Source organism: Danio rerio, chromosome 7 (assembly GCF_049306965.1).
Source record: "Danio rerio strain Tuebingen ecotype United States chromosome 7, GRCz12tu, whole genome shotgun sequence".
In the NCBI taxonomy this organism is placed as follows: domain Eukaryota; kingdom Metazoa; phylum Chordata; class Actinopteri; order Cypriniformes; family Danionidae; genus Danio; species Danio rerio.
Genome location: NC_133182.1, coordinates 16,345,165 through 16,367,500, shown reverse-complemented (window position 1 = coordinate 16,367,500; position 22,336 = coordinate 16,345,165). Strand labels below are relative to the sequence as shown.

At 33.4% G+C, this 22,336-nt stretch overlaps 1 protein-coding gene and 1 long non-coding RNA gene across 3 annotated transcripts in view; one reads left to right on the top strand and one right to left on the bottom strand.

Annotated features, from left to right (window-relative positions):
* The window catches only part of mpped2a (metallophosphoesterase domain containing 2a), a 112,448-nt gene extending 92,288 nt beyond the window's left edge, over positions 1 to 20,160 (bottom strand). The window contains exons 1-2 of one of the 2 annotated variants that reach the window (XR_012382419.1): positions 19,263 to 19,611; positions 14,569 to 14,829 (exon numbers count right to left, since the gene is read on the bottom strand). Coding sequence is in view for 1 of the 2 variants with exons in the window: in NM_001017735.2 (NP_001017735.2) it covers positions 14,569 to 14,696 (128 nt within the window). In the remaining variant the exon portion in view is untranslated. Of the gene's footprint in view, positions 1 to 14,568; positions 14,830 to 19,262 lie in introns of both variants that reach the window. The other variant, NM_001017735.2, reaches the window with a different exon arrangement.
* On the top strand, positions 18,900 to 22,010 carry LOC137496159 (uncharacterized). The gene is made up of 2 exons (XR_011016263.2): positions 18,900 to 19,109; positions 19,203 to 22,010. It is a non-coding gene; the product is annotated as an uncharacterized lncRNA (long non-coding RNA).
* Positions 22,011 to 22,336: the final 326 nt, after the last annotated feature.

Genomic DNA, 22,336 nt, shown 5'->3' with positions numbered 1-22,336 from the left:
CCAACCCTATGATGTTACTAATACGACCAAACAGCACATGCTCAGTCTCACTAGTTAAAACTGCTTAGTTCATTTGATCTTAACTTCGAAACATCAGAGCTAATTTAAGCACATAAGTCAGCAAAATATAAAACACTGTTTTAGTGGTTTTTGGATATTTTAATGAAAAAAATATTGTATATTGTGCCTTTAAATTCCTAGACCAATCAATGATTAATTTAAAATTACATTTCTTAATTTCCAAATGAATCGGCTGTTTTGAACAAATCAAATGAACCACTTGTTAAAACAATGACTTACTACTAGTTAAGGCTGAAAAAACTGGCATTGCAATATTTTATTTTTCTGCAATACATATTGCGGTATTGAGTATAATTTCAACAGATTAAATAAATTGCTCTATTTGAAAAGAATTATTATTTTAAGAATCATTTTGGATGATAATAGGATTATTTTGTAGTAGAGAACATCTGCATAATATGTAATAAATCAACCACATGATAAGACTATTCATTCATTCATTCTCTTGTCGGCTTAGCCCCTTTATTAATCCGAGGTCGCCACAGCGGAATGAACTGCCAACATATCCAGCAAGTTTTTTACGCAGCGGATGCCATTCCAGTTGGAACCCATCTCTGAGAAAATGATAAGAGTAATGTAAGAAATTAAATGCTTGATGTTTTTTTTTTTCTAGCAGTCTAACAGTATTCAGGTACACAAACAGAATAATTACATTTAAAACAAATAACGCTGTACAATCATCATTGCTTGTATACTGTACATAAATATAATGAATCTTTATTGAAGTTACTAAAATTTTGATTTCCTTTGCCTGAATGCTCTAATAGGGCTGGGCGATAAAAATCGGTATCGATATTAATTGAAAGAACACTATTGTCAATACTGATTGAATAAAAATTCTGCATATAGTTTGATAAAACTATATGTGTGATATAGTTTTATCAAAATGTGGCTTGGCACCTTGGAAGCATTGCCTATAAACTTAGGGTGTAAGTTTGTCATTTCCAATAGAGGCGCGCGGGGTGCATATGGGAGTGCGACGCAAGCATTTTCCAGCCGCACCTAGTTAAAAAAACATCAGAAATTTTTTTTCGAATGCTGGGAGCGCTAACCAGAGCGCTAAGTAGAACTAACCAATCTGCTTCACACTTTGTATGGAATACAAACATAGCATTACATTACCACAAACACAGCACATCCAAACACCGCAGTGCTTTTATTTTTCTCCATAAACTTGCATCGGAACTGCAGCAATGATTTGTTGGTTTGTCATCCTCTGAGAAAGCGGTTGATGGTCGCCTAGTTACAAGAGGCGCCAGGGGAGCACGAGCGTAAAGTCCATTGCAAATGCTCAAGGAATACACTCACATGCGCTTGTCACTTCAGGTCAGAATAAGAACACATGCGAAAATGAGTGCCGTATAGTGAGGAGATTGCAAATAAAAAAGGATGTAAGAATGTTGCCAGTGTGGCTTTTTGGTTTCTTTTCTTGTGCATCCCAGCCAAAAGCTCCTAGGATTTTTAAAAATTCTTTAAGATTAAACATAAGAGCATAGTGGCAATGTAGTCATTCAACTTCACAATTTGTAATGTTGCAGTATGTATTTGAATAATGATGGCTGGTTCCTTTACTTGAAAGCTAAGAATTGATGTGTCATTGATGGAGTTTGAGGTTTACTGTATCATTATTATTGACATCTTGATCTTAGATGTTGATCTACCTTTACCATTGCAAGTTTAAGATCGTCTTTAACACCTGTTTTTTTTATTTTTTTTATTTTGAAGTGGTCAGATCATTTGTTTTAAATATTTTTTGACTATTAAAACTATTTGCCTTAGTAAAGTAGATAAACTAAAATAAAGTGGTTAAAATATACCTATAATATTCCTAAATGGGTTGTTAAAAAATATTAAATAATTATCAAAATCAGATGATATGAAAAACTATAGTGATAATTTTTTGCAATATCTCCCAGCCCTATGCTTTAAATCTAGCTTGAAACATTTACACAGTCACAGACCTTAAAACACAACATGCAAATTATACAATTGTTTTGTAACTTTATGGTTAAACCTTGCAATTACTCCACAATCATGTGTGTGTTTAACTCCTATTCAACTACAATTTTAATTCTACATTGGAGATCCTGTAATGTGACTATTGCGGATGTGCACATTGCGATCTCGATGCTGAAATGAAATATAGTGCAGCCCTACTACTGGTGTTTATTGTGTGTGATATTTATCACTGACAGTCCTAAACAAGTGAATACACCAGCACAAACACACACACTAAGAAAAAATGTCATTAATTATTAAAATCCCACAAAATATAGATTTCCTTTGCTTGTCAATGTTTCACCACGGGTAAACTATCCAACACACCACCAATGGTACTATAATGTTTGGGTTTTTTCCGCATCTTCATGATCAATCTAATCTGTATTGAATGGCAGAGTATTTTTAGGCTGGCATCTGTTCAGGCCTGGACATGTGCACATTAAAGAGCAGGGCAACCAAGCCAAAGATCAATTACGCTCTTATTAAAGAGGCCTGCAGAAATAAAGGCACCGGAGCTGCCGGGCTGCGCTCGGTTATTTCTGTTAGATCAGGTTAAATAGAAAAAGAAAAAAAAGGCAACAACCAATTTCAGGTGGAAGGTGGATGTGTGGGGGAGGGGTAATGAAGGTGAACAGCCATTTCAATCACAAAGAAGAGACGAAGAGAAAAAGAACGAGAGAGAAGAAATAAAAAAAAAGGCATGAAATTAAAGACAAAAAAAATCCAATAGTAATAGCAGAGTTTACAAAGTACCTTTAGGCTAGTTTAACATTTAGACTTTGCATAAAAGCATAGAACTAAAATGTCATTGAAAATAAACACACTTGTCAGTAGCTTTGTTTCCATCCAAAGATGCAAATTAAATTTATGTGCATAACAGAATTATCGCATTAAAGACGTGTGAATAAATTAGATTCCATCCAACGAGTCAAAGTGAACAAAATCGTCACTTCCTGATTAACTGGCGCCAAATATAAGGGACTAAGCTAAAAAGAAAATGAATGAATGAATGATCTCTTATAACAATCACATGACTTTTCAAAAGCACATACTGGAATTTGTTTGGTAAAAGTGTTTCCATCGTAATCAAATAAAAAGTTTATTCTACTCAGTTATGCGCATTTTCAAAGATTTATGCACATCTTGGCATTTCCATCAACCGTTTTTTTTGGTGGATGGAAACATAGCTAGTGAAAAGGTGGCTAGAAAAGATAAATGTAAAAATAATAAAATATGTTAATTTACTTTTAGGTTAATCTGAAGTTAAGAAGAAATTGTTTGATTAATGTATTTACTCTGTCAAACTGCATTATGTTATGTTAACGTGGACTAATTTTTGTATTTGTTAATCTTTATATATATATATATATATATATATATATATATATATATATATATATATATATATATATATATATATATATATATATATATATATATATATATATGTATATATATATATGTATATACACACACTGACTGATTTGGTCATGGTAGAAAAACTAATAAGCTGCCAGTTCATTTTCAGTGCTTTATTTTTAGAGCTCACGCTGTTCCAAAGAAAAAAAAGAAAAAAAATGCCTGAATGCCTGAAATGTTTTAGTTGAATCAAATAAACTTTTTTGATAATCTCAAATAACATCAGTCAAACTGACTAAAAATATTAAGATCAAATGTGTATAAACAAAGCGATGTAACTAACTAAATTAAAATAAAAATAACTTAACCTCATTTATTGCCAGAATTTTTTTCAGAACAGTAAAATTGTTAATCATCAATTACCGCAATGAGCTGCAATTCAGCAAGCAAATAAATGCAAAAAAGACCAGACTTTTTAAGGTTATTATAAATTAAAACTCTGACTTACAGAACACAAGACTAAACGCTAAATATTTGTACTGGCCCAATAAAATAAATTATAAATACTTACAGTGGAAGTCAGAATTAATAAACCCCCTGAATTATTAGCCCCCTGTTTATTATTTTTTCTTTCTAATTTCTGTTTAACAGAGTGAAACTTTTTTCAACACATTTCTAAACGTAATAGTTTTATTAACTCATTTCTAATATCTGATTTATTTTATCTTTGCCAAAAAAAAGAAGAAAATAATATTTGACTTTATATTTTTCAAGACACTTCCATAAAAGCTTAAATTGACATTTAAAGGCTTTACTAGGGTAATTAGGTTAACTAGGCAGGTTAGGGTAATTAGGAAAGTTATTGTATAATGAGGGTTTGTTCTGTACACTGTCGATAAAAAAATATAGCTTAAAGGGGCAAATAATTTTGACCTAAAAATGTTTTCAAAAAAAAAAAAAAAGATTTTATTCTAGCCGAAATAAAACAAACAAGACTTTCTTCAGAAGAAAAACATATTATCAGACATACTGTGAAAATTTCCTTGCTCTGTTAGACATAATTTTAGAAATATTTAAAAGAAAAAAAAAATTAAAGGGGGTTTAAGAATTCTGATTCCAACTGTATGTATTTTAAATGTGTCAAAACAAGCAAGCCCTAGTTGTATACATACAATTTTTAATATAACCTTTCTTTAAGTACAAAATAAAATAATAATAATAATAATACAAACTTTAACATTTTTAATAAACAAAATGTACAACAGTCGGTCCAGGTCGGTGCCCTTACCACATAAACTCTATAAACGCATGGGAAACTAGACTGACAATTTACTAGAACTTCTATGCTAAGCTGCTTTGACACAATTTGTGAAAGCATTATAGAAATAAAGATGACCTAAACTGAATTACAAATGGTATTGTAAGGTAGAAAATTATTGCATATTGGTAAATAGAGTTATGAATAGTTTTGTTAATGGGGTTAAGTTTTAATTAGATGGATTGTTGGTGATAGGATGGGCAGCTTTACATAGACATACAGTAGGACAATTAAGACCTGTTTAAAAAAAAATCAAGAAATCAATATTTCAGGGAATTGAAAATGTAGTTTTTGAAATTTAGGACAATTTAAGACTTTAAAGTCCACATGAATAAGAAGCTCGCCTATTTTATTTTCGTATTGTGATGCAGTTCCTAAAGAAACTGAATATTAAATGAGAAAACAGTGGGCGAGGCTTGTTTTTTTTTGTACTGTGAGCTGATTGGATGTAGTAAAGTAGGCGTTTTATTCAGAAAAACAAGCAATGTGAGCTAACAAAATCAATATGGTTAGTTTTGATTTCATATGTACTTTTCGACTCCGCGATAGAGTCAAATTGATCTGCAAATTAGGAAGATCAAATCGCAATTCAGTATAGCAGATTTTAAAAGCCAGCCACTGTTTTAGCCTAATTTGATATTTAGCATTTTAATAAGCAGCATGTTATTTAGCTAATACTTTGCTGATTTTCTAACATTTGTGAAGGAGAAAAGGAAATTTACCTGCTGGATTTTAAGCACTGCAAAAGTTCAAGTAAAAAACAAAATAAACCCAAACATCATGTCATCTTGCTTGAACAATATGCCAGTCACTCAAAAATCACACAATCTCCATTATAGCTGACGTGACAATTACCACCAAATCATATGCTCTCCGTTGCTATGAATTTACTCCATGTGAAAAGAAAAAACAAAACAAATAGGTCCATAAAAGAACAGCAAGGGAGCCAAAACTGACAAACATGCTACTTCTTGGTTTTGAAGGGAAAACGTCTCTTCCGTAGTCTCTCTTAGACTCCCGAGGTCACCCTGGCGAGCCCTAAAGAGGGTAATTGCTGTCAATGCACAGGGGCCATGAGTATAACTGGGTCACTGCCACAATCTTCTGAACACACACACACACAGTTACAAAACTCCCTCCTAAAACACCCACACGAGCAGTGCATGGAGTCAAAACTGAGCAGCGTGTCAAAATATCCTGCTAAACCATCCACCTACATGAAGTCAGTGCTGCGGGCCTATTTCTCTAACATATCCCTGATTGTGTAGAATTCATCTGTAGATATTATTGCAAAGAAAACAAGTGTTAGACTTTGTAATCTAAAACGACCATCCTTTCAGCTGACGCCAGCAAGGGAGCTTAAGGATGAAGAAACTAGCTTACTAAACTAGTCTTAGAAATTTTACTGGAACTACTATTGAAAGGAAACGCCACAGACAACTGCTGATGGAAAATAAAAAAATGAACCTCGTTCTACATTTGTTTGTCTGAGAATACCATTGACTATAAAATACGCCATTCCCTAAGAAATATGCCATGCAGTATAGTAGGCGGAGGATATTTTCTATAGGATATTAAAATGTTTGTGGATTTTACTGTTTAATGCTGATGTAGAAAACAAACTTGTAAGCTGAACAACTCTAATAGACATCCTTCATTTCTTTCAGCTTAGTCCCTTTATTCATCAGGGGTTGCCACAGCGGAATGAACCACCAATTTATCTAGGATTTGTCTTACACAGCGGATACCCTTCCAGCTGCAACCCAGTACTGGGAAACACCCATACACACTCATTCACACTCATACACTACGGACAATTTAATTTATTCAGTTCACTTATAGAGCCTGTCTTTGGATGGTGGGGAAAACCAAAACACCTGGAAATGCCAACTGACTAAGTTGAAGTAAATAAAAAGAATAAGTAAATATATATACTACTGGCGACACACATTCATACAAAGGTTCCTGACGGCTGATTAGACCAATATAACAAAACATTAGTTTATATATTTTAAATATAAAATTATGAAGTGAATTATGAAATTATGAAAGTTCCGTTTGACGGAGCAAGAACATTTTTCACAGCATTACCTATGATATTTTTCTTCTGGAGAAATCTTCTTTCAGTTTGGCTAGACAAAATAAAATTGTACAAAATAAAGGTCAATATTATTAGCCCGTTAATAATATATATTTTTAATTGGCTACAGAATAGACCACTGTTGTACAGTACAATGACTAGCCAATTTAATTAATTAAGCCCTTAAAATGCACTTTATGCTCACATCCTGCAAAATTACTAATAAAATATTATGCACTGCCATCATAGCAAGGAAAATAAATTAGTAATCAGAAATTAATTATTAAAACTATTATGTTTATAAAGGTGTTGAAAACAAAACGTTTTGTTCAAAATAGCACTTAGAGAACAGAAATTTCACAGGTCACAGCTAATCAATTTTCCTTCAACTGCATGCATATACAGTATGCATGCATGCACGCATTTATTACAGTGAAAACTAGTCTTAATGACAGGAGAAATCCAACATGCATCACTAAGCAAAGTCTGATGTTTTTCACTGGTAGTTTCTAGAGCTGCACATATCTGTGATATTTTATTTTTCTGTGAGATATGAATATAATAGAAATATTGAGATATTGAAGTTTGAACAGCACTTTTTAATAGTTTTTTGGAGAGTCTAACAGTATGCAGGTACAAAAATTGAATAGCCACAATAGAAAAGAAAATGCTTTTCTTAATTTGTTTTGTCTTGTTTAACGTCAAAATATCAAACAAAAATTATTATAGCAAGTAAAAAATATTGTTTTGTTTTTACAGTCAGAAGATTTACCTTAAAAAAGCTAATTAACCTGGCAGTGGGTATGTGAAATAATCAGTTTTTGGCTTTGAAATGTAGATATTTGGACTGGTAGAAACAAGACAAAAATTTTAAGTAGGATTTTTCTTTAACATTCAGAGCCCATAATCAATCTAATTTTTTCAGGTACATTTTTTTAATTCCTTTTCTCTTCCATGTCTGGAGTCACATGACCCCACTTTGTCAAAACTAATTTATACTTATTATATTATGATATTATTTAATTTTATTTATTATTTTGACATTTTACTCCTGCCAAGCTCACACAAACGGTCCGGCAAAGACTTCGCATACCCGCACACCTCTCAAAAAATGTAACTACACATCACAACGACATGTAGCACAAGCTTCGCGATTGTTCAGTTTGGTAGCAGTGACGAGGGTAGGCAGCACAGAGAGCCGTGTTTTAGGCAATGTGTGTAATAATTTCAGTTGTTCAGCGTTGATGTTCAATAAATAATCATAGATGGTAGTGTGTGTTTCCTTCAGTTATTTCAAAATCAAGTAATGCACCCTTCATTCAAAGATCTCTCACTTGTAATATGTGAGCACATTTACTGTACAAAACTTACCAGTGAATTATAAATAAAATAATCATTCATTAATCATAATCAAGCTAAAATGTTCAATTAATCGAGAATTAGATTTAGGCCAAATCGCCCAGCCTTAATAAATCATATAAAACCCGTACAAATACAGTTATTAAATACAATTCTGCAGCTCCAACTCAACTATAATTCGAACTCAACATTGTATATCTATGCGATATGACTATTGCGGATGCCCACATTGCGATATCGATGCTGAAGCCATATATTGTGCAGCCCTAGTAGTTACAGTAATTGCATTTTAATCAAACATTGCAGAGTAAAACATGCACACTGCTCAGAACAAGTGCAAGACAAAAAACTGAGACTTCAGATGTCAGATCAGGTAGAAGCAGCTCTTTTAAAAAGCAGAATTGTAGTGTGTGTTGTCTAGAAACTGAAAATGACGTAAAAAAGGTCTTTTCAAAGAGTCCTCCATTTCTTCAAGCAAATGCGCAGTTGTGTGTGTGTGTGTGTTTATGTCCAGCGACGCAGGCCTCTGGTAAACACGATCATTATCTCCACAATCTAAACAAGCCTTTGGCTTCCCAGAACACACTGCTCTATAAGCAAGGAGGTGATTAAGGAGAAGCAGTGGACGAGAAGGACTGTTACCAGAGAGGAATCACCAGCACCAGGACATTAAACCACGGCTGATGCAAACACCGGCGGCTTTAAATAATGATGCAGCCTTTTTAATCTTCATTATGTTACAGCTCAAAAACATGTGCTGCTTTAAAGTGACTCCTTTTGCAAAAATATCATGCAGACAATTATGATGTAAAAGCTTTTGCAAAAACACTGGCATAGTCATTTTAGCATCACATTCAACAGATTTCAGCCAAAAAAAAACGAGATGATGACACACCGCTACCTTGATGACGAATGCGACATCTGCCCTAAAACCGCAAGTCACTACACACACAAGCTGGTTTTAAATTGCACATAATGCAGTGCAAGAAAATGTAATTGACAAAGCATTTGGTGTGACTGTGTTTCACCTGAAATATGTAACACTGAGCAAACAGCCGAGGTCAATAGAAAAACCAAGAGCCTGAAAATCGTAATAGTAACCATCTATTTCTGTCTGACCCATGCAGTCCATTAAGCTATTAAAGGTATCTTGTGTCCGACGCAGTCCAAACCTATTACAAAGTTTGCTTATTCATGACCAAATACACAGTTTTAGACATATAAGGCGATAGGGATGTGCGATATGACAAAAACATCATACAACAATATGAGTCAACTCATGTCCTCCTGATAATGATACAGTATATATCACAATATAGTACCACTGCTGTAAGTGTAATCACTTATTAGTTTAAGTTTCTTATTCAGCATTACGTTTATGAAGTATACTTTTCCTATAATCATTTTTCTCCATGCTATTCTATTTTGTTTCTTATATCATTAGTCTGGCTGAGATTTTTTTTTAGATGGTGCTGTATAATTGCTGTGTTGTTTGCTAGTGTTTTGGTGCATGTTAACATATATACATGATGTACACAAAAAAAACCTCACAAATCTATCTTTGTAAATTAATATTTTAATAGGATCCTTTCATTTTATTATTATATTTATGCATATACAATATTTTCTATTTTAGTCAGTACTGAAGAAAAACTCTGGAGCTAATCTAACAAAACTAAAAATTGGGTATAAAAATTTATATATTTATATATATATATATATATATATATATATATATATATATATATATATATATATATATATATATATATATATATATTTATATATTTATATATATATATATATATATATATATATATATATATATATATATATATATATATATATATTTTATATATTTATATATATATATAAATGTTTAAATTGTGAAATTTTATTTTATTTTGCAATATTTCACTTGACTTCAAATTTATTATCTTTCTACTTCTAAAGATGTTTGGTGACAAAAATACTATTTTTTATAAATTGATGTTTAACCTGTTTTGTTCAAATACACCAAAATATAAGATCTATATTCACTTAGAAATGGATAAAAACATACATTTTCAAAACTTATTACCTACAAAAGTATTTAGAAATGGATATTTTCAAAATAGGATATACTCATTTACGTATGCTGAACACTGTATACTCTCTTCAACATGAGATCATATTTCTTACTTTTTTGATCCTCAGGGAAATAGTTTTCTTAAAAATCGAGTAATATATAATAACTATTAATAAAATAGAACCCCCTTTTCCAAAACTAACGATTAAATGCTCAATATATATATATATATATATATATATATATATATATATATATATATATATATTTAGGGATGTAACGGTATCAGAATTTCACGGTACGGTAATACCTCGGTATGAATGTCACGGTACGGTATTTATTGAATCATTTACAGGAAAAAAAAAAACTTTTGAAAATACTCCAAAAAAGTGCCAAAAGTGTCAATGACATACAAATTAGCCATCTATCTGTTAGCTTTGAAACAGGAACTTCAATTTTAATAAAAAAAAATTATTAAACCATGTAAAAAAAAATAAAGTTTCAATTTAGTATTGTTGAAAACTCATCACATTTAACATTTAATCACTCACTTAGATAGAGATGGGTTTAAAGGAAAATTATCATATAACTATAATCTGGTAACTTAAAAGCTGGTATCTCTGGGTATTTACAATGTCCCCTGCAACAGAAAAAAACCCTCTCATTTGGGACTGAGGATTCTGGGACAAGAGAGATATGACTTGGCCCATGTTGACAGCAGTGGGGTAACGTTGTGCATTGTCTTTCCCCCACTTGAGAGGACAAACCATGAGTGAGATAGAGATCTCTTTGCGGTACAAGTCAATGTCTGCATCAATCTGAACAGTGTGCTGTGTTTCTGCAGTCCCCATGACTGTTATTAGTCGTATTCCCCAACTTGCAGGCACGTGCACACATAGGGCTCAACCTGTGCAGTGTACATGCCCTTTTTAGTCTTGGATAGAAAATGCCCTTCCAAAACGATCAAAAGTGCCCCCGCGACGCGACACAACCTCCGTCCAGTCCAGCCCTTCAGTAGGCGCCCGACAACACCTCTCTTGAGTATGCGCGCTCAAACCCCCTCGGCGCTTTACAATACGCGCGCCACAACACAGCTGATCAGAACGCGCGCGACAGCACCGCTATTCAGCACGCGCGCGGCGACAACACCCGCTTTAGGTTCGATCATTTCCATCTTTTTTTCATCTCCGCTACTAGCAGCACACTCCATTTCCGCATTACTGGATCTGTAGCGACAACAGACCGCAAAGGATTATGGCCACGCCGGGGCTGATGGGAAATGAAGTTTCAGCTACCTCCCGTTCGCTTCATTCGCCTGAGCAAATTTTCTCAGAAGACCTATAGTTTTACCGAGTCATGCGACTTCGGTAATATCGAAAAAATTTAATATTGCGGTATGACGGTATTTACAATACCGTTACATCCCTAATATATATATATATATATATATATATTTTTTTTTTTTTTTAAATACTCCTAAATAAAATACAAAAATGTACACATTGTACTTTCAAGACTACAAATTCCTCACAATGCTGTTAATTATGTTTCTGTATACCTGTAATGGTGTGTAAGATTGTACTTATGTAATTTATGAAGAAGTATTCACATGAACAATGCTGTGACATAACTAAAAAGATAGCACATAACATAAAACGACAGATCCATACGATATATATATAGTCATATTACAGAGCCCTATAAGGTGATATGTTTTAACCTGTCAGACTCAAATGAATTTATGCACAAACCACAGTAGGCATGGGATGATAACCAGTTTCAAGGTTTACCGTGGTTTGAAAATATCAAGGTTTAAAAATAAAAAAATACATTATAAAATAAATAAATTCCAAAAAAAAAAAAATCAATAATAATGTTAATAATAATAAAAAAAAAGAGTAAAAAAAAAAAAATATATATATATTAGGGATGTAACGGTATTGTAAATACCGTCATACCGCAATATTAATTTTTTTCGATATTACCGAAGTCGCATGACTCGGTAAAACTATAGGTCTTCTGAGAAAATTTGCTCAGGCGAATGAAGCGAACGGGAGGTAACGAAAACTACAATTGCCATCAGCCCATGCTTGTCCATCATCCCTTGCGGTCTGTTGTTGCTACAGATCCAGTAATGCGGAAATGGAGTGTGCTGCTAGAAGCGGGGATGAAAAGAGCTGGAAAACTCTAAAGCAGGTCGCACACCAGAAGCGCCGCTCGGCGCCGCGACACGGCGCGTACATGACAGATTAAAGTATCGCACACCAGACGCGCACATTCGAATGATATTTAACATGAAACTAATCAGATGGCGCTCTGTGGCGCGGCTGAAAAATGAACTGCGTCCTGAGCCGTCGCCGGGCGCCGCCGACAGCCGCCGACTTGCGGCGCCGGTGTGTGTATCCTGATAGAAACCTATGATTAGAATTCTAAAATACGTGGCGCTGCGCGGCGCGCCGCCGAGCGTCGCTTCTGGTGTGCGACCTGCTTCAGTTTGATATGGAAAAGCAGATTATACCGAGGACACGGGTAAATCTTCAAAGGGAACAGTGTACTTTATAACTTCATTCACATCACCCTGGCTTCGTTGTTTCACTTTCTCAACAATAAAATGTAAACATGATTTAAGGAACTGCCTATTTTTATTTTAATATTAGCAACTTAGACAGCAGAAATGTTGAGGCGCCGTGCTGCATGAGCGTTATCACTGTGTGGATATTTATAACAAAACGGAGCCGATAACAACTGCCTCCTTTCAACTTCAGTGAAAATCCGAAACACAGCCTCTCTTTTGCTGAGTATCAGTTTTAAGAATCGATAATGGCCATTTTAAAAGTATAACATACAATAAGTTTTTACATTATAGGAAATAAAGGCGATCAGTCAATATACAGAATGTACGTGGTTACATTAATCATTAACTTATCTTTGCGCTCAGCCAAAACACGTTACCTGAGAACAAGTAATAGATTCCAATGCCCAAAGTCAGGGAATATGTCGTTAGATAAAGACAACAAGATAAATGAAATATCCCGTTTAATAAATATAGTGAGATTAGATCCAGCGGGAGATGCTTGATTAGAAGTCCGACTAGCAGAGCTCTCATCTGGGTAGATGGGCTGAGTGTGATTAAATGTTGAATGTGATGAGTTTTCAACAATACTAAATTGAAACTTTATTTTTTTACATGGTTTAATAATTTTTTTTTATTAAAATTGAAGTTCCTGTTTCAAAGCTTACAGATAGATGGCTAATTTGTATGTCATTGACACTTTTGGCACTTTTTTGGAGTATTTTCATAAGTTTTGTTTTTTCCTGTAAATGATTCAATAAATACCGTACCGTGACATTCATACCGAGGTATTACCGTACCGCGAAATTCTGATACCGTTACATCCCTAATATATATATATATATATATATATATATAAAAAATTAAAAATAATAAATAAAAATCGCAAAAATGTTGTGTTATAGCATTCTTAAGGTATACGTAAAGGTTTTTTTTGTGTTTGTTTTTATGTGTTGTAAAGAAATCTTTGTTTTTTAAAACTAATGAAGATGGCAGAATATTAATTTTAATTATTTAGCCTGACATGTTTATGATTCCAAAATATTATAAATGTTTCATAAAATGAAATATACAGTGCTCAGCATTTAAGTTTTGAAAATGAATATTTTTATCCATTTCTCAGTGAATATGGGTAATATATATTGGTGCATTTGAACAAAACAGATTTATTAAACAGATATATTTATTAAAATAATATTTTAGTCACAAAACAGCTTTAGAAATGGAAAGATAATGCATTTAAATTCATGAATATGGCAAAAAGAAAAACTACATCATTTAAACAAATTTGTATATATTTTTTGTTTCTCTTGTTCTCTTTGTTTTTTGTTTCTCTCTCTTATTTTTGAAAATTGTATTTAATATTTTCCCTATAATATAAATTTGGGCTACTACCTTTTGAACCATTATTGTAGGATATTTTGTTAGATAAGCTCCAGATTTGGCTTCAGTACTGACTAAACTAAAGTAAATGCACAAATATTGTAAAGCATCCTATAGAAAATATTCATTTAAATGAGAGATTTGTGGGGGCGTACTCATATATGCTGAGCAATATATATTGTGGAAAAAAAGTTGGTTTTTACTTAGCCACTTAAAAATAACTTACTTTAGAGCAGTAATCACAATACCATGATACTTTTATCCAAGGTTATGAGAAACTCATATCGGCCCATGCCTAAACCAGAGAGATAAATGAATGCACAAAAGCTGCATCTCTTGTTACTCACATATGCACGTGCGGCGGCTGAAAGCGGCTCTGGTTAATGTTGTAGTGTGTGAAGGCCTGTGTGGGGTTGGAGCTGTACTCGTCCACCGAGATGGTCACTTTGCCTTGTGTCGGCATACCGTGGGCCATTCTCTCTCCACGTGACACATGAGACTCTTCACCAGGACCCTGGAGCGACCCACGCAGTCAGCATCCTTCAGAACCGCCACTTAAACACGCAAAAGAACCCTTGAAAGAGCCGAGGAGGATGACGAGATGCTATCTGTGAAGAAAAGAGTAACAGGAAAAGATTATGATGTGAAATCAATTGCATGAAAGCACTTATTGAGACAAATCAAAGGCAAAGTACAGACACGAAAATAATCAAACACTCAAAACACTAATATTTTTGCTTCTTGTTCAAACTATTTATTTAAAATGAGCCAAGTCAATAATTCTTGTGTTTTTATTTGGGAAAACTCAACTGTTTTATGTTCAATCCACTTAAATGTGTACAATTAAGTTAACATTATCGATTCGTGTTGGGACAACATGAAAGAATTGTGTGGAACCCAGCATTTCTGACAGTCAGTAACTACTGGAAAATCTGATTGGTGTAAAAGATTTCATTGTGGAAAGTCTAGTAGCTACCTTAAAGGGCACCTATAGTGAAAAATCTACTTTTCAAGTTGTTTGGACAGACATGTGTGTAGGTATAGTGTATAGAGCGTCATATTGGGGTGATTTAAACACACCCAGTGCTTTTTTTTTTTCAATTTAACAACACAAAAACAGTGGACCAATTGGAGTGGTTTTCAGATCGACCGCAACTTGATGTAGGAGTTTCGGTCCCCCCACCCACCGAATTGATTGACAGCTGCATATTAACATGTCCCAGTAGTCACGTGTATAATCATATCAACAAGAGAGGGCAGGCGCAAAGCAAATGGGAATAAAAGGTCTGTTCAGTTTACAAAGATCAACAATCATCATCAAATGTGATCAAGGAGAGTGAGTTTTACAAGTTTAAAATGTTTTAAAAACAGTGCATGTGTGTAATGAATTACAGCGATTTACTGATACTTTACTTTCACCACAGCTGCATGTCAGAACAATTATAAAAGAACACGCTTCAATCCCGGTTTGTGGATGTTAAATCGGGTTTATTTCGGACATTAGCATAAAAGATATCCATACGGCAGTGGAGATTAAACTGTATCCTGTCACATTTGCGTGCAAAGAGTGCAAAGCTAAACGTGCGCGCTGTCTGTCTGTCTGTCTGTCTGTCTGTGTGTGTGTGTGTGTGTGTGTGTGTGTGTGTGTGTGTGTGTGTGTGTGTGTGCGCGTGTGTCTGCTGCGCTGTGTGTGTGTGAAGTAGACACGTAGCAACAGTGGGCGAGGAGGACTAGGCTTAAAGGCGCAGTACAACAAAACAGCCTCCTGGTGCAAAAATGTATAAAATAGAAACTTATTAAAAAATCTGATGGGTGTTTTGAGCTGAAACTTTACAGACACATTCTGGAGACACAAAAGATTCATTTTAAATATGAAAAAAGGGGTAACCTAGGTGCCCTTTAATAATTATTATTTTATTATAATATGCTGTTTACCTCACAAACGTAAGAAGTTTAAATGTTCGATTGTAAAAATATATTTTACACTGTAAAAAATGCTGGGTTCCACTTAATTCCTCCATGTTGTCCCAACACAAATTGATTAAGTTAACTTCATTATTTTTACAATTGTAAGTGAATTGAACATAAAACAATTAAGTTGTGCCCAAAAAACCCCAACAATTTTGTTGATTCAGCTCATTTTAATTAAGTAAATTGGACAAATAGCAAAGGTGTATTATGTTGTATCAATATAGCCTACATTTTTGCCTTGGATACATTTATTTATTGCCACATCAGCAACTTATGGCTATTTCATTGCAAGATAAATATACATAAAAACATTACATGATGAGAACAACTTCATATTTCAATAAGAAATATACATAAACAAATACAAAGAGAAATAAATAAATAAAATTCATAAAAAAACTATAGTAAAAGTCAAATATTACTTTTTAATTCAATATTTGATAACTTAACATCTGTCCTGATGACTTTTATACATTAACATTTGTTCTGCTTAAGCTGCTGATTTACTTATATTAAACAACATCTTTGACTTGAATATTCTACATTATGAAAAATAAAAATGGTTACCTAATAAAACTGTATTTTACAACTATTAGAATATTTCTTACATATTAATAAAAAAAATTCCTTCAGGGATATTTTATAATATTTGTTATTCACATTGTAAGTGTATGATTAAAAACCAGACAGTCTAATCTTACAATGATGCACCGTTCACTATTATAGCTTATCCGAAACACAGTCACAACATACACAAAAACTTTAAACTTAGCATTTGTTTTGATTAACCTGCTGATTTTCTCATATCAAACAACGTCTTTAACTTGAATAATTCACATTATTAAACACAAAAATATTGGTTACCTAATAAAATCGTTTCATTATTTACAATTTCAAGAATATTTCTTTCATATTATTAAAATAATAGTACTTTTGGGGATACTTTGTGATATTTGTTATTCACATTGTAAGTGTAAGATTAAAAACCAGATCTGATGTGCCGATCACAAGTATAAGTTGTCCGAAACACATTGTCAGCATGCACAAAAACTGTAGTTATAAACTTTATCAAAACTTAAACTTGGCTAATAAGAGATGAAAAATAAGAAAGCATAAAGACACACAAAAAACGAACATCAAAATAAAAGCAAAAGTGTTGAAGACAAAAAAATAGCAAAAGCCGAGAAGCAGAAAGATGAGCAGCAAGCATGGAGAGATTTAACAATACTGACCGCTGAACTTCATCTAACCCGCTCAAAACATCTTGTTCATTATCTTTACTGTACAAACCAAGTGTTGCTGTATCTTTGCATTTTATTCTTTTAAAACTTGAAAAAATGAGCATGTAAAAAAAGTGATCATGTGCTCAATGATAAAATAAAATTATATGGCAAAGCAGTTGCATTGATCATTTTTTACGTTTTAAATACGTGGTGTAATAATCAATGATATTTCACATAAATACCTGCAACAGAGCTTTTCGGGTTTCTAGTTTACTGTTCTGAATTAGGCTTCGACAACTTACTAGACATCAGATAACAAGGCAAGATCCACATTGCACATCAAAAAAAATATATATATATATATATATTAATAAAATAAAGTTACATTAGTTTCACCATGGTACCAACGACAGTCTATGAGCCAGGCGAGTATAAATTCTCGTTCACCAAAATGAAACATTTAAATACGAACAGGAACGAATTTAACATTTTCATGTGATGTAAATTAATTCTGGTATTTCCTGTAGTTTCATGTATGCAATAATTAGTCAATATATTTAACAGACGAATAATTTATGAGTCTTGTTTAACTGTGCTCTCTGCAATATTCCTGCAGCTTAATATTATTTTGCAACAAGTCATTTTTATAAACTAACAGACTGCAGCAAAATTAATGCAAACTACTTAAATCTACTTACTGTACTACCAAGCCTACATACAATCAACATGCATGAGGAAAATACGTTTTATTTAAAAATACTAAAGTTATTAGTTTAATTACTTTTTAAAACAAACAATTTAGAGTATTTTTACTTCATGCATCTCTCAGGTTTAAGTGTCTGTTACTTCACATCAAACTATTTACTGTATTTTGTTCTGTAGATTTATACATGCAAGAATTAGTAAATATATTTAACAGATAAATAATTTGAGTTTTGTTTTGCGCTCTTTAATATTCCTGCAGCTTAATATTATTTTGCAACAAGTCATTTTTATAAACTAACTGACTGCAGCAAAATCAATCAATATTGTACTTAAATCTACTTACTGTACTATCAAGCCTACATACAATCAACATGCATGAGAAAAATACATTTCATTACAGTTAAAAATACTAAATGTTATTAGATTAATGACTTTTTTAAATTACTTTTTAAATTTTAGAGTACTTTTACTTAATGCATCTCCCAGGTTTACTAAGTTTTTGTTATTTCACGTCAAACTAATTAATGTAATTTTCAAATTCCTCAACAAACAATAAACTAGTTTAGTTTAATATAAATAGACAAAATGCTCATTTTTTTGTTGTTGCACAAAACAATATTCATTACTCCTCGTATTCTGCACGAAAAGAAAATCGCTTTCCTCACCTCAGCTAGCTAGCACCCACTAGCTTTAGCTGCGTAAAAAACCTGCCGTTCCGTTTAATATCTAACATCCATAAACCCGCGTGATATTTATTTGCGCTCAACTCCGCTGCTTCCGCCTGAACAATGCGAGGGAAGAACGATCAAAAAATAAAGCCTGGAAATCACGTTTCAAGAGGGCACTCACACACTCTTCCGAGAGAACGCACAAGAGATCAAGTTCAACCTCCATCACCTCAAAATCGCCGACATGTCGTTTTAAAACCAGGCAAAAAAGTAGCGCGTAAATGTCTAGCGCGCACGCCGCGGAGGGTGATCGTTCCCCGGGTGAGTGGCCGCGCTGACACCGCCGCTCAATGACAAGCCACCTCTAACCCTTTTGTGTCTTATTTTTTTCTCCCCTTTCGCTCCCTGTCTAAGCCTACATTTCCAAACGCACAAGAAGAGGTCGAAAAGCCCCCTCTTTTTCCTCTCGCCCACCTCTAAAGATGTTGCTCCATACACGCCGGGGAATGCAGATGTCGGTAGCCGAAGAGGTGGCACTCGGAGCCGGGCAGGGGCAGGACCCTCGACCCTGGGAGACCCTCCGGCGAGCTGGCGGGAAGAGCAGCGCTGGCAGGCGGCGAATCTCGCACTGACTGGCGGAGAGGGGGAGTGAGTCTAGACCGCAGTCGAGGAAGAAAGGACTGCCACTGGGGTCAGAGAGCAGCGACGAGAGCATAGCCTCCGTACTAGCATGGCGGAGCGAGTATGTATGTGCGTGTGTATGAATGTGTGTGTGTGTGTTACTCCTCCCCTCCCAAAGAAGAGTCTGCCATGATATGCGTTCACACGTGGAGAGAAGAGATCCTCTTTTCTAATGCTTATTCTCCACTCTTTTTTCTTTGTTTTTGGGTGTTGCATTGATTTAATAATCAGACATGCGAGTGTCTCTGTTTTAGGGAGGCTTCAAGATTTGGTTGGTCTTTGTCAAAAATCAAGTGCATGTTTGCAAAGTTTTCTGATTGAATAGGTCTTGTTTTCATACACTGGGTGAAGTCAGGTCAAATGGGCCACTTTTTGGGGGAATTGAATACAGAGTGGATTTCTAGTTTTTTGAGTGTTCAGTGAAGTCTAAGATTATTTTAGGTTGAAAGTATGCAACAAAAAAAAAAAGCTGAAGAGGTATTTCACTACTCATATGTTGGTGATAAAAATGAGCTTGAGAATCTGCTGAAAGAAAAGTGTGAATCGAATGCTCTTTTCATTTGATTTAGTTTATGCTGTGACTGTACAGGAAATGTTTGTGCATGCCAAGTAATCAGACTAAAAATGTTGAGTTTAGACCTATGGTTTAGACTTACTCAACTATTTTAAATTAAATTGTTTCACATGATTTTAATTATTATTTTGATTTTGATCAAATAAATGCAGCTTGGTGAGCATAATACATTTATTTAAAAATAATTAATTATTTAATAAAACAAAGTAAATTTTAAAATGTATTCAGATAGAAAACATATTTTTAATTATAATATTTTACAAGATTTTATTTTTGATCTAATAAATGCAACTTAGTGAGCATAAGACACTTAATAATAATAATAATAATTAATTAAAAATAATGAAACTGTAGTATGCATGTGTGCGTACTCCTCCCCTCCCAAAGAAGAGTGTGTCATGATTCACTCATGGAGAGAAGAGATCCTCTTTGCTAATGCTTATTCTCCAGACTTTTTTCCTAGCAGTGTTCTTTGTTTTTGGGTGTTGCACTGATTTAATAATCAGACCTGCGAGTGTCTCGAGGAAGTGATCGTTTTGAAGGAGGCTTCATGATTTTGTTGCTCTTTTCAAAAATCAAGTGCATGTTTGCAAAGTTTTCTGTGTTAAGATTTAGTGAATAGGTCTTGCTTTCATACACTGGGTGAAGTCAGGTCAAATGGGCCACTTTTGTGGTAAATTGGATTTCTACATAGTTTATTGAGTGTTCATTGAGGTCTGGGTTCATTTTTGGTTGAAAATATGTAACAAAAAAGCTCAAGAGGTATTTCAGTAGTATGTTGGTGATAAAATGAGCTTGAGAATCTGCTGAAAGAAAAGTGTGAATCGAATGCTCTTTTCATTTGATTTAGTTTATGCCGTGACTTTACAGGAAATGTTTGTGCATGCCAAGTAATCAGATTAAAAATGTTGAGTTTAGACCTATGGTTCAGACTGACTCAAATATTTTAAATTAAATTGTTTCACATGATTTTAATTATTATTTTGATTTTGATCAAATATAAGACATTCATTTAAAAATAATTAATTATTTAATAAAACAAAGTAAATTTTAAAATGTATTCAGACAGAAAACATATTTTTAATTATAATATTTCACAAGATTTTATTTTTGATCTAATAAATGCAACTTAGTAAGCATAAGACACTTAATAATAATAATAATAATAATTAATGAATTAAAAATAATGAAACTGTAGTATGCATGTGTGCGTACTCCTCCCCTCCCAAAGAAGAGTGTGTCATGATTCACACATGGAGAGATGAGATCCTCTTTTCTAATCAGATTAAAAATGTTGAGTTCAGACCTATGGTTCAGACTGACTCAAATATTTTAAATTAAAATCTTTCACAAGATTTTGATTATTATCTAAATTTTGATTAAATAAATGCAGCTTGGTGAGCACAAGATATTTATTTAAGAATAAGAATTATTTAATAAAACAAAGTAAACAATTATATAACAAATGTATTTAAATAGAAAGCAAATAGTTTTCATGTTATTATTTCTCAAGATTTTATTTTTGATTAATAAATGCAACTTGATGAGCATAAGACACTTATTATTGATAACAAAAAATGAATAAATTTTTTTTAAATACTAATGTAACAACAATATGTGTGTGAATGTGTGTTAGTCCTCCTCTCCCAAGGAAGAGTCTGCCATAAAATGCGTTCCCAAATGGAGAGAAGAGATCCTCTTTGCTAATGCTTATTCTCCAGTCTTTTTTCCTTGCAGTGTTCTTTGTTTTTGGGTGTTGCATTAATTTAATAATCAGACCTGCGAGTGTCTCGAGGAAGTGATCGTTTTGAAGGAGGCTTCATGATTTTGTTGCTCTTTGTCGAAAATCAAGTGCATGTTTGCAAAGTTTTCTGATTTAGTGAATAGGTCTTGCTTTCATGGGTGAAGTCAGGTCAAATGGGCCACTTTTGTGGTAAATTGTATAAAGACTGGATTTCTATATACTTCATTGCGTGTTAAGTGAGGTTTGTGATCATTTTAGGTTGAAAATATGTAACAAATCTAAAGAGCTAAAAAAAGCTCAAGAGGTGTTTCAGTACTTGTTGGTGTTAAAATGAGCTAAAGAATTTGCTAAAAAGAAAAGTGTGAATCGAATGCTCTTTTCATTTAGATTTAGTTTATGATGTGACATTACAGCAAATGCTTGTGCATGCCAAGTAATCAGATTAAAAATGTATGTGAGTTTAAAAATGTCCAGGTCAGACTAAATCAATTAGAATTGTGGATGCCAGAAAAAGAACAATAAATAAGTATATAGTACACACACATATAA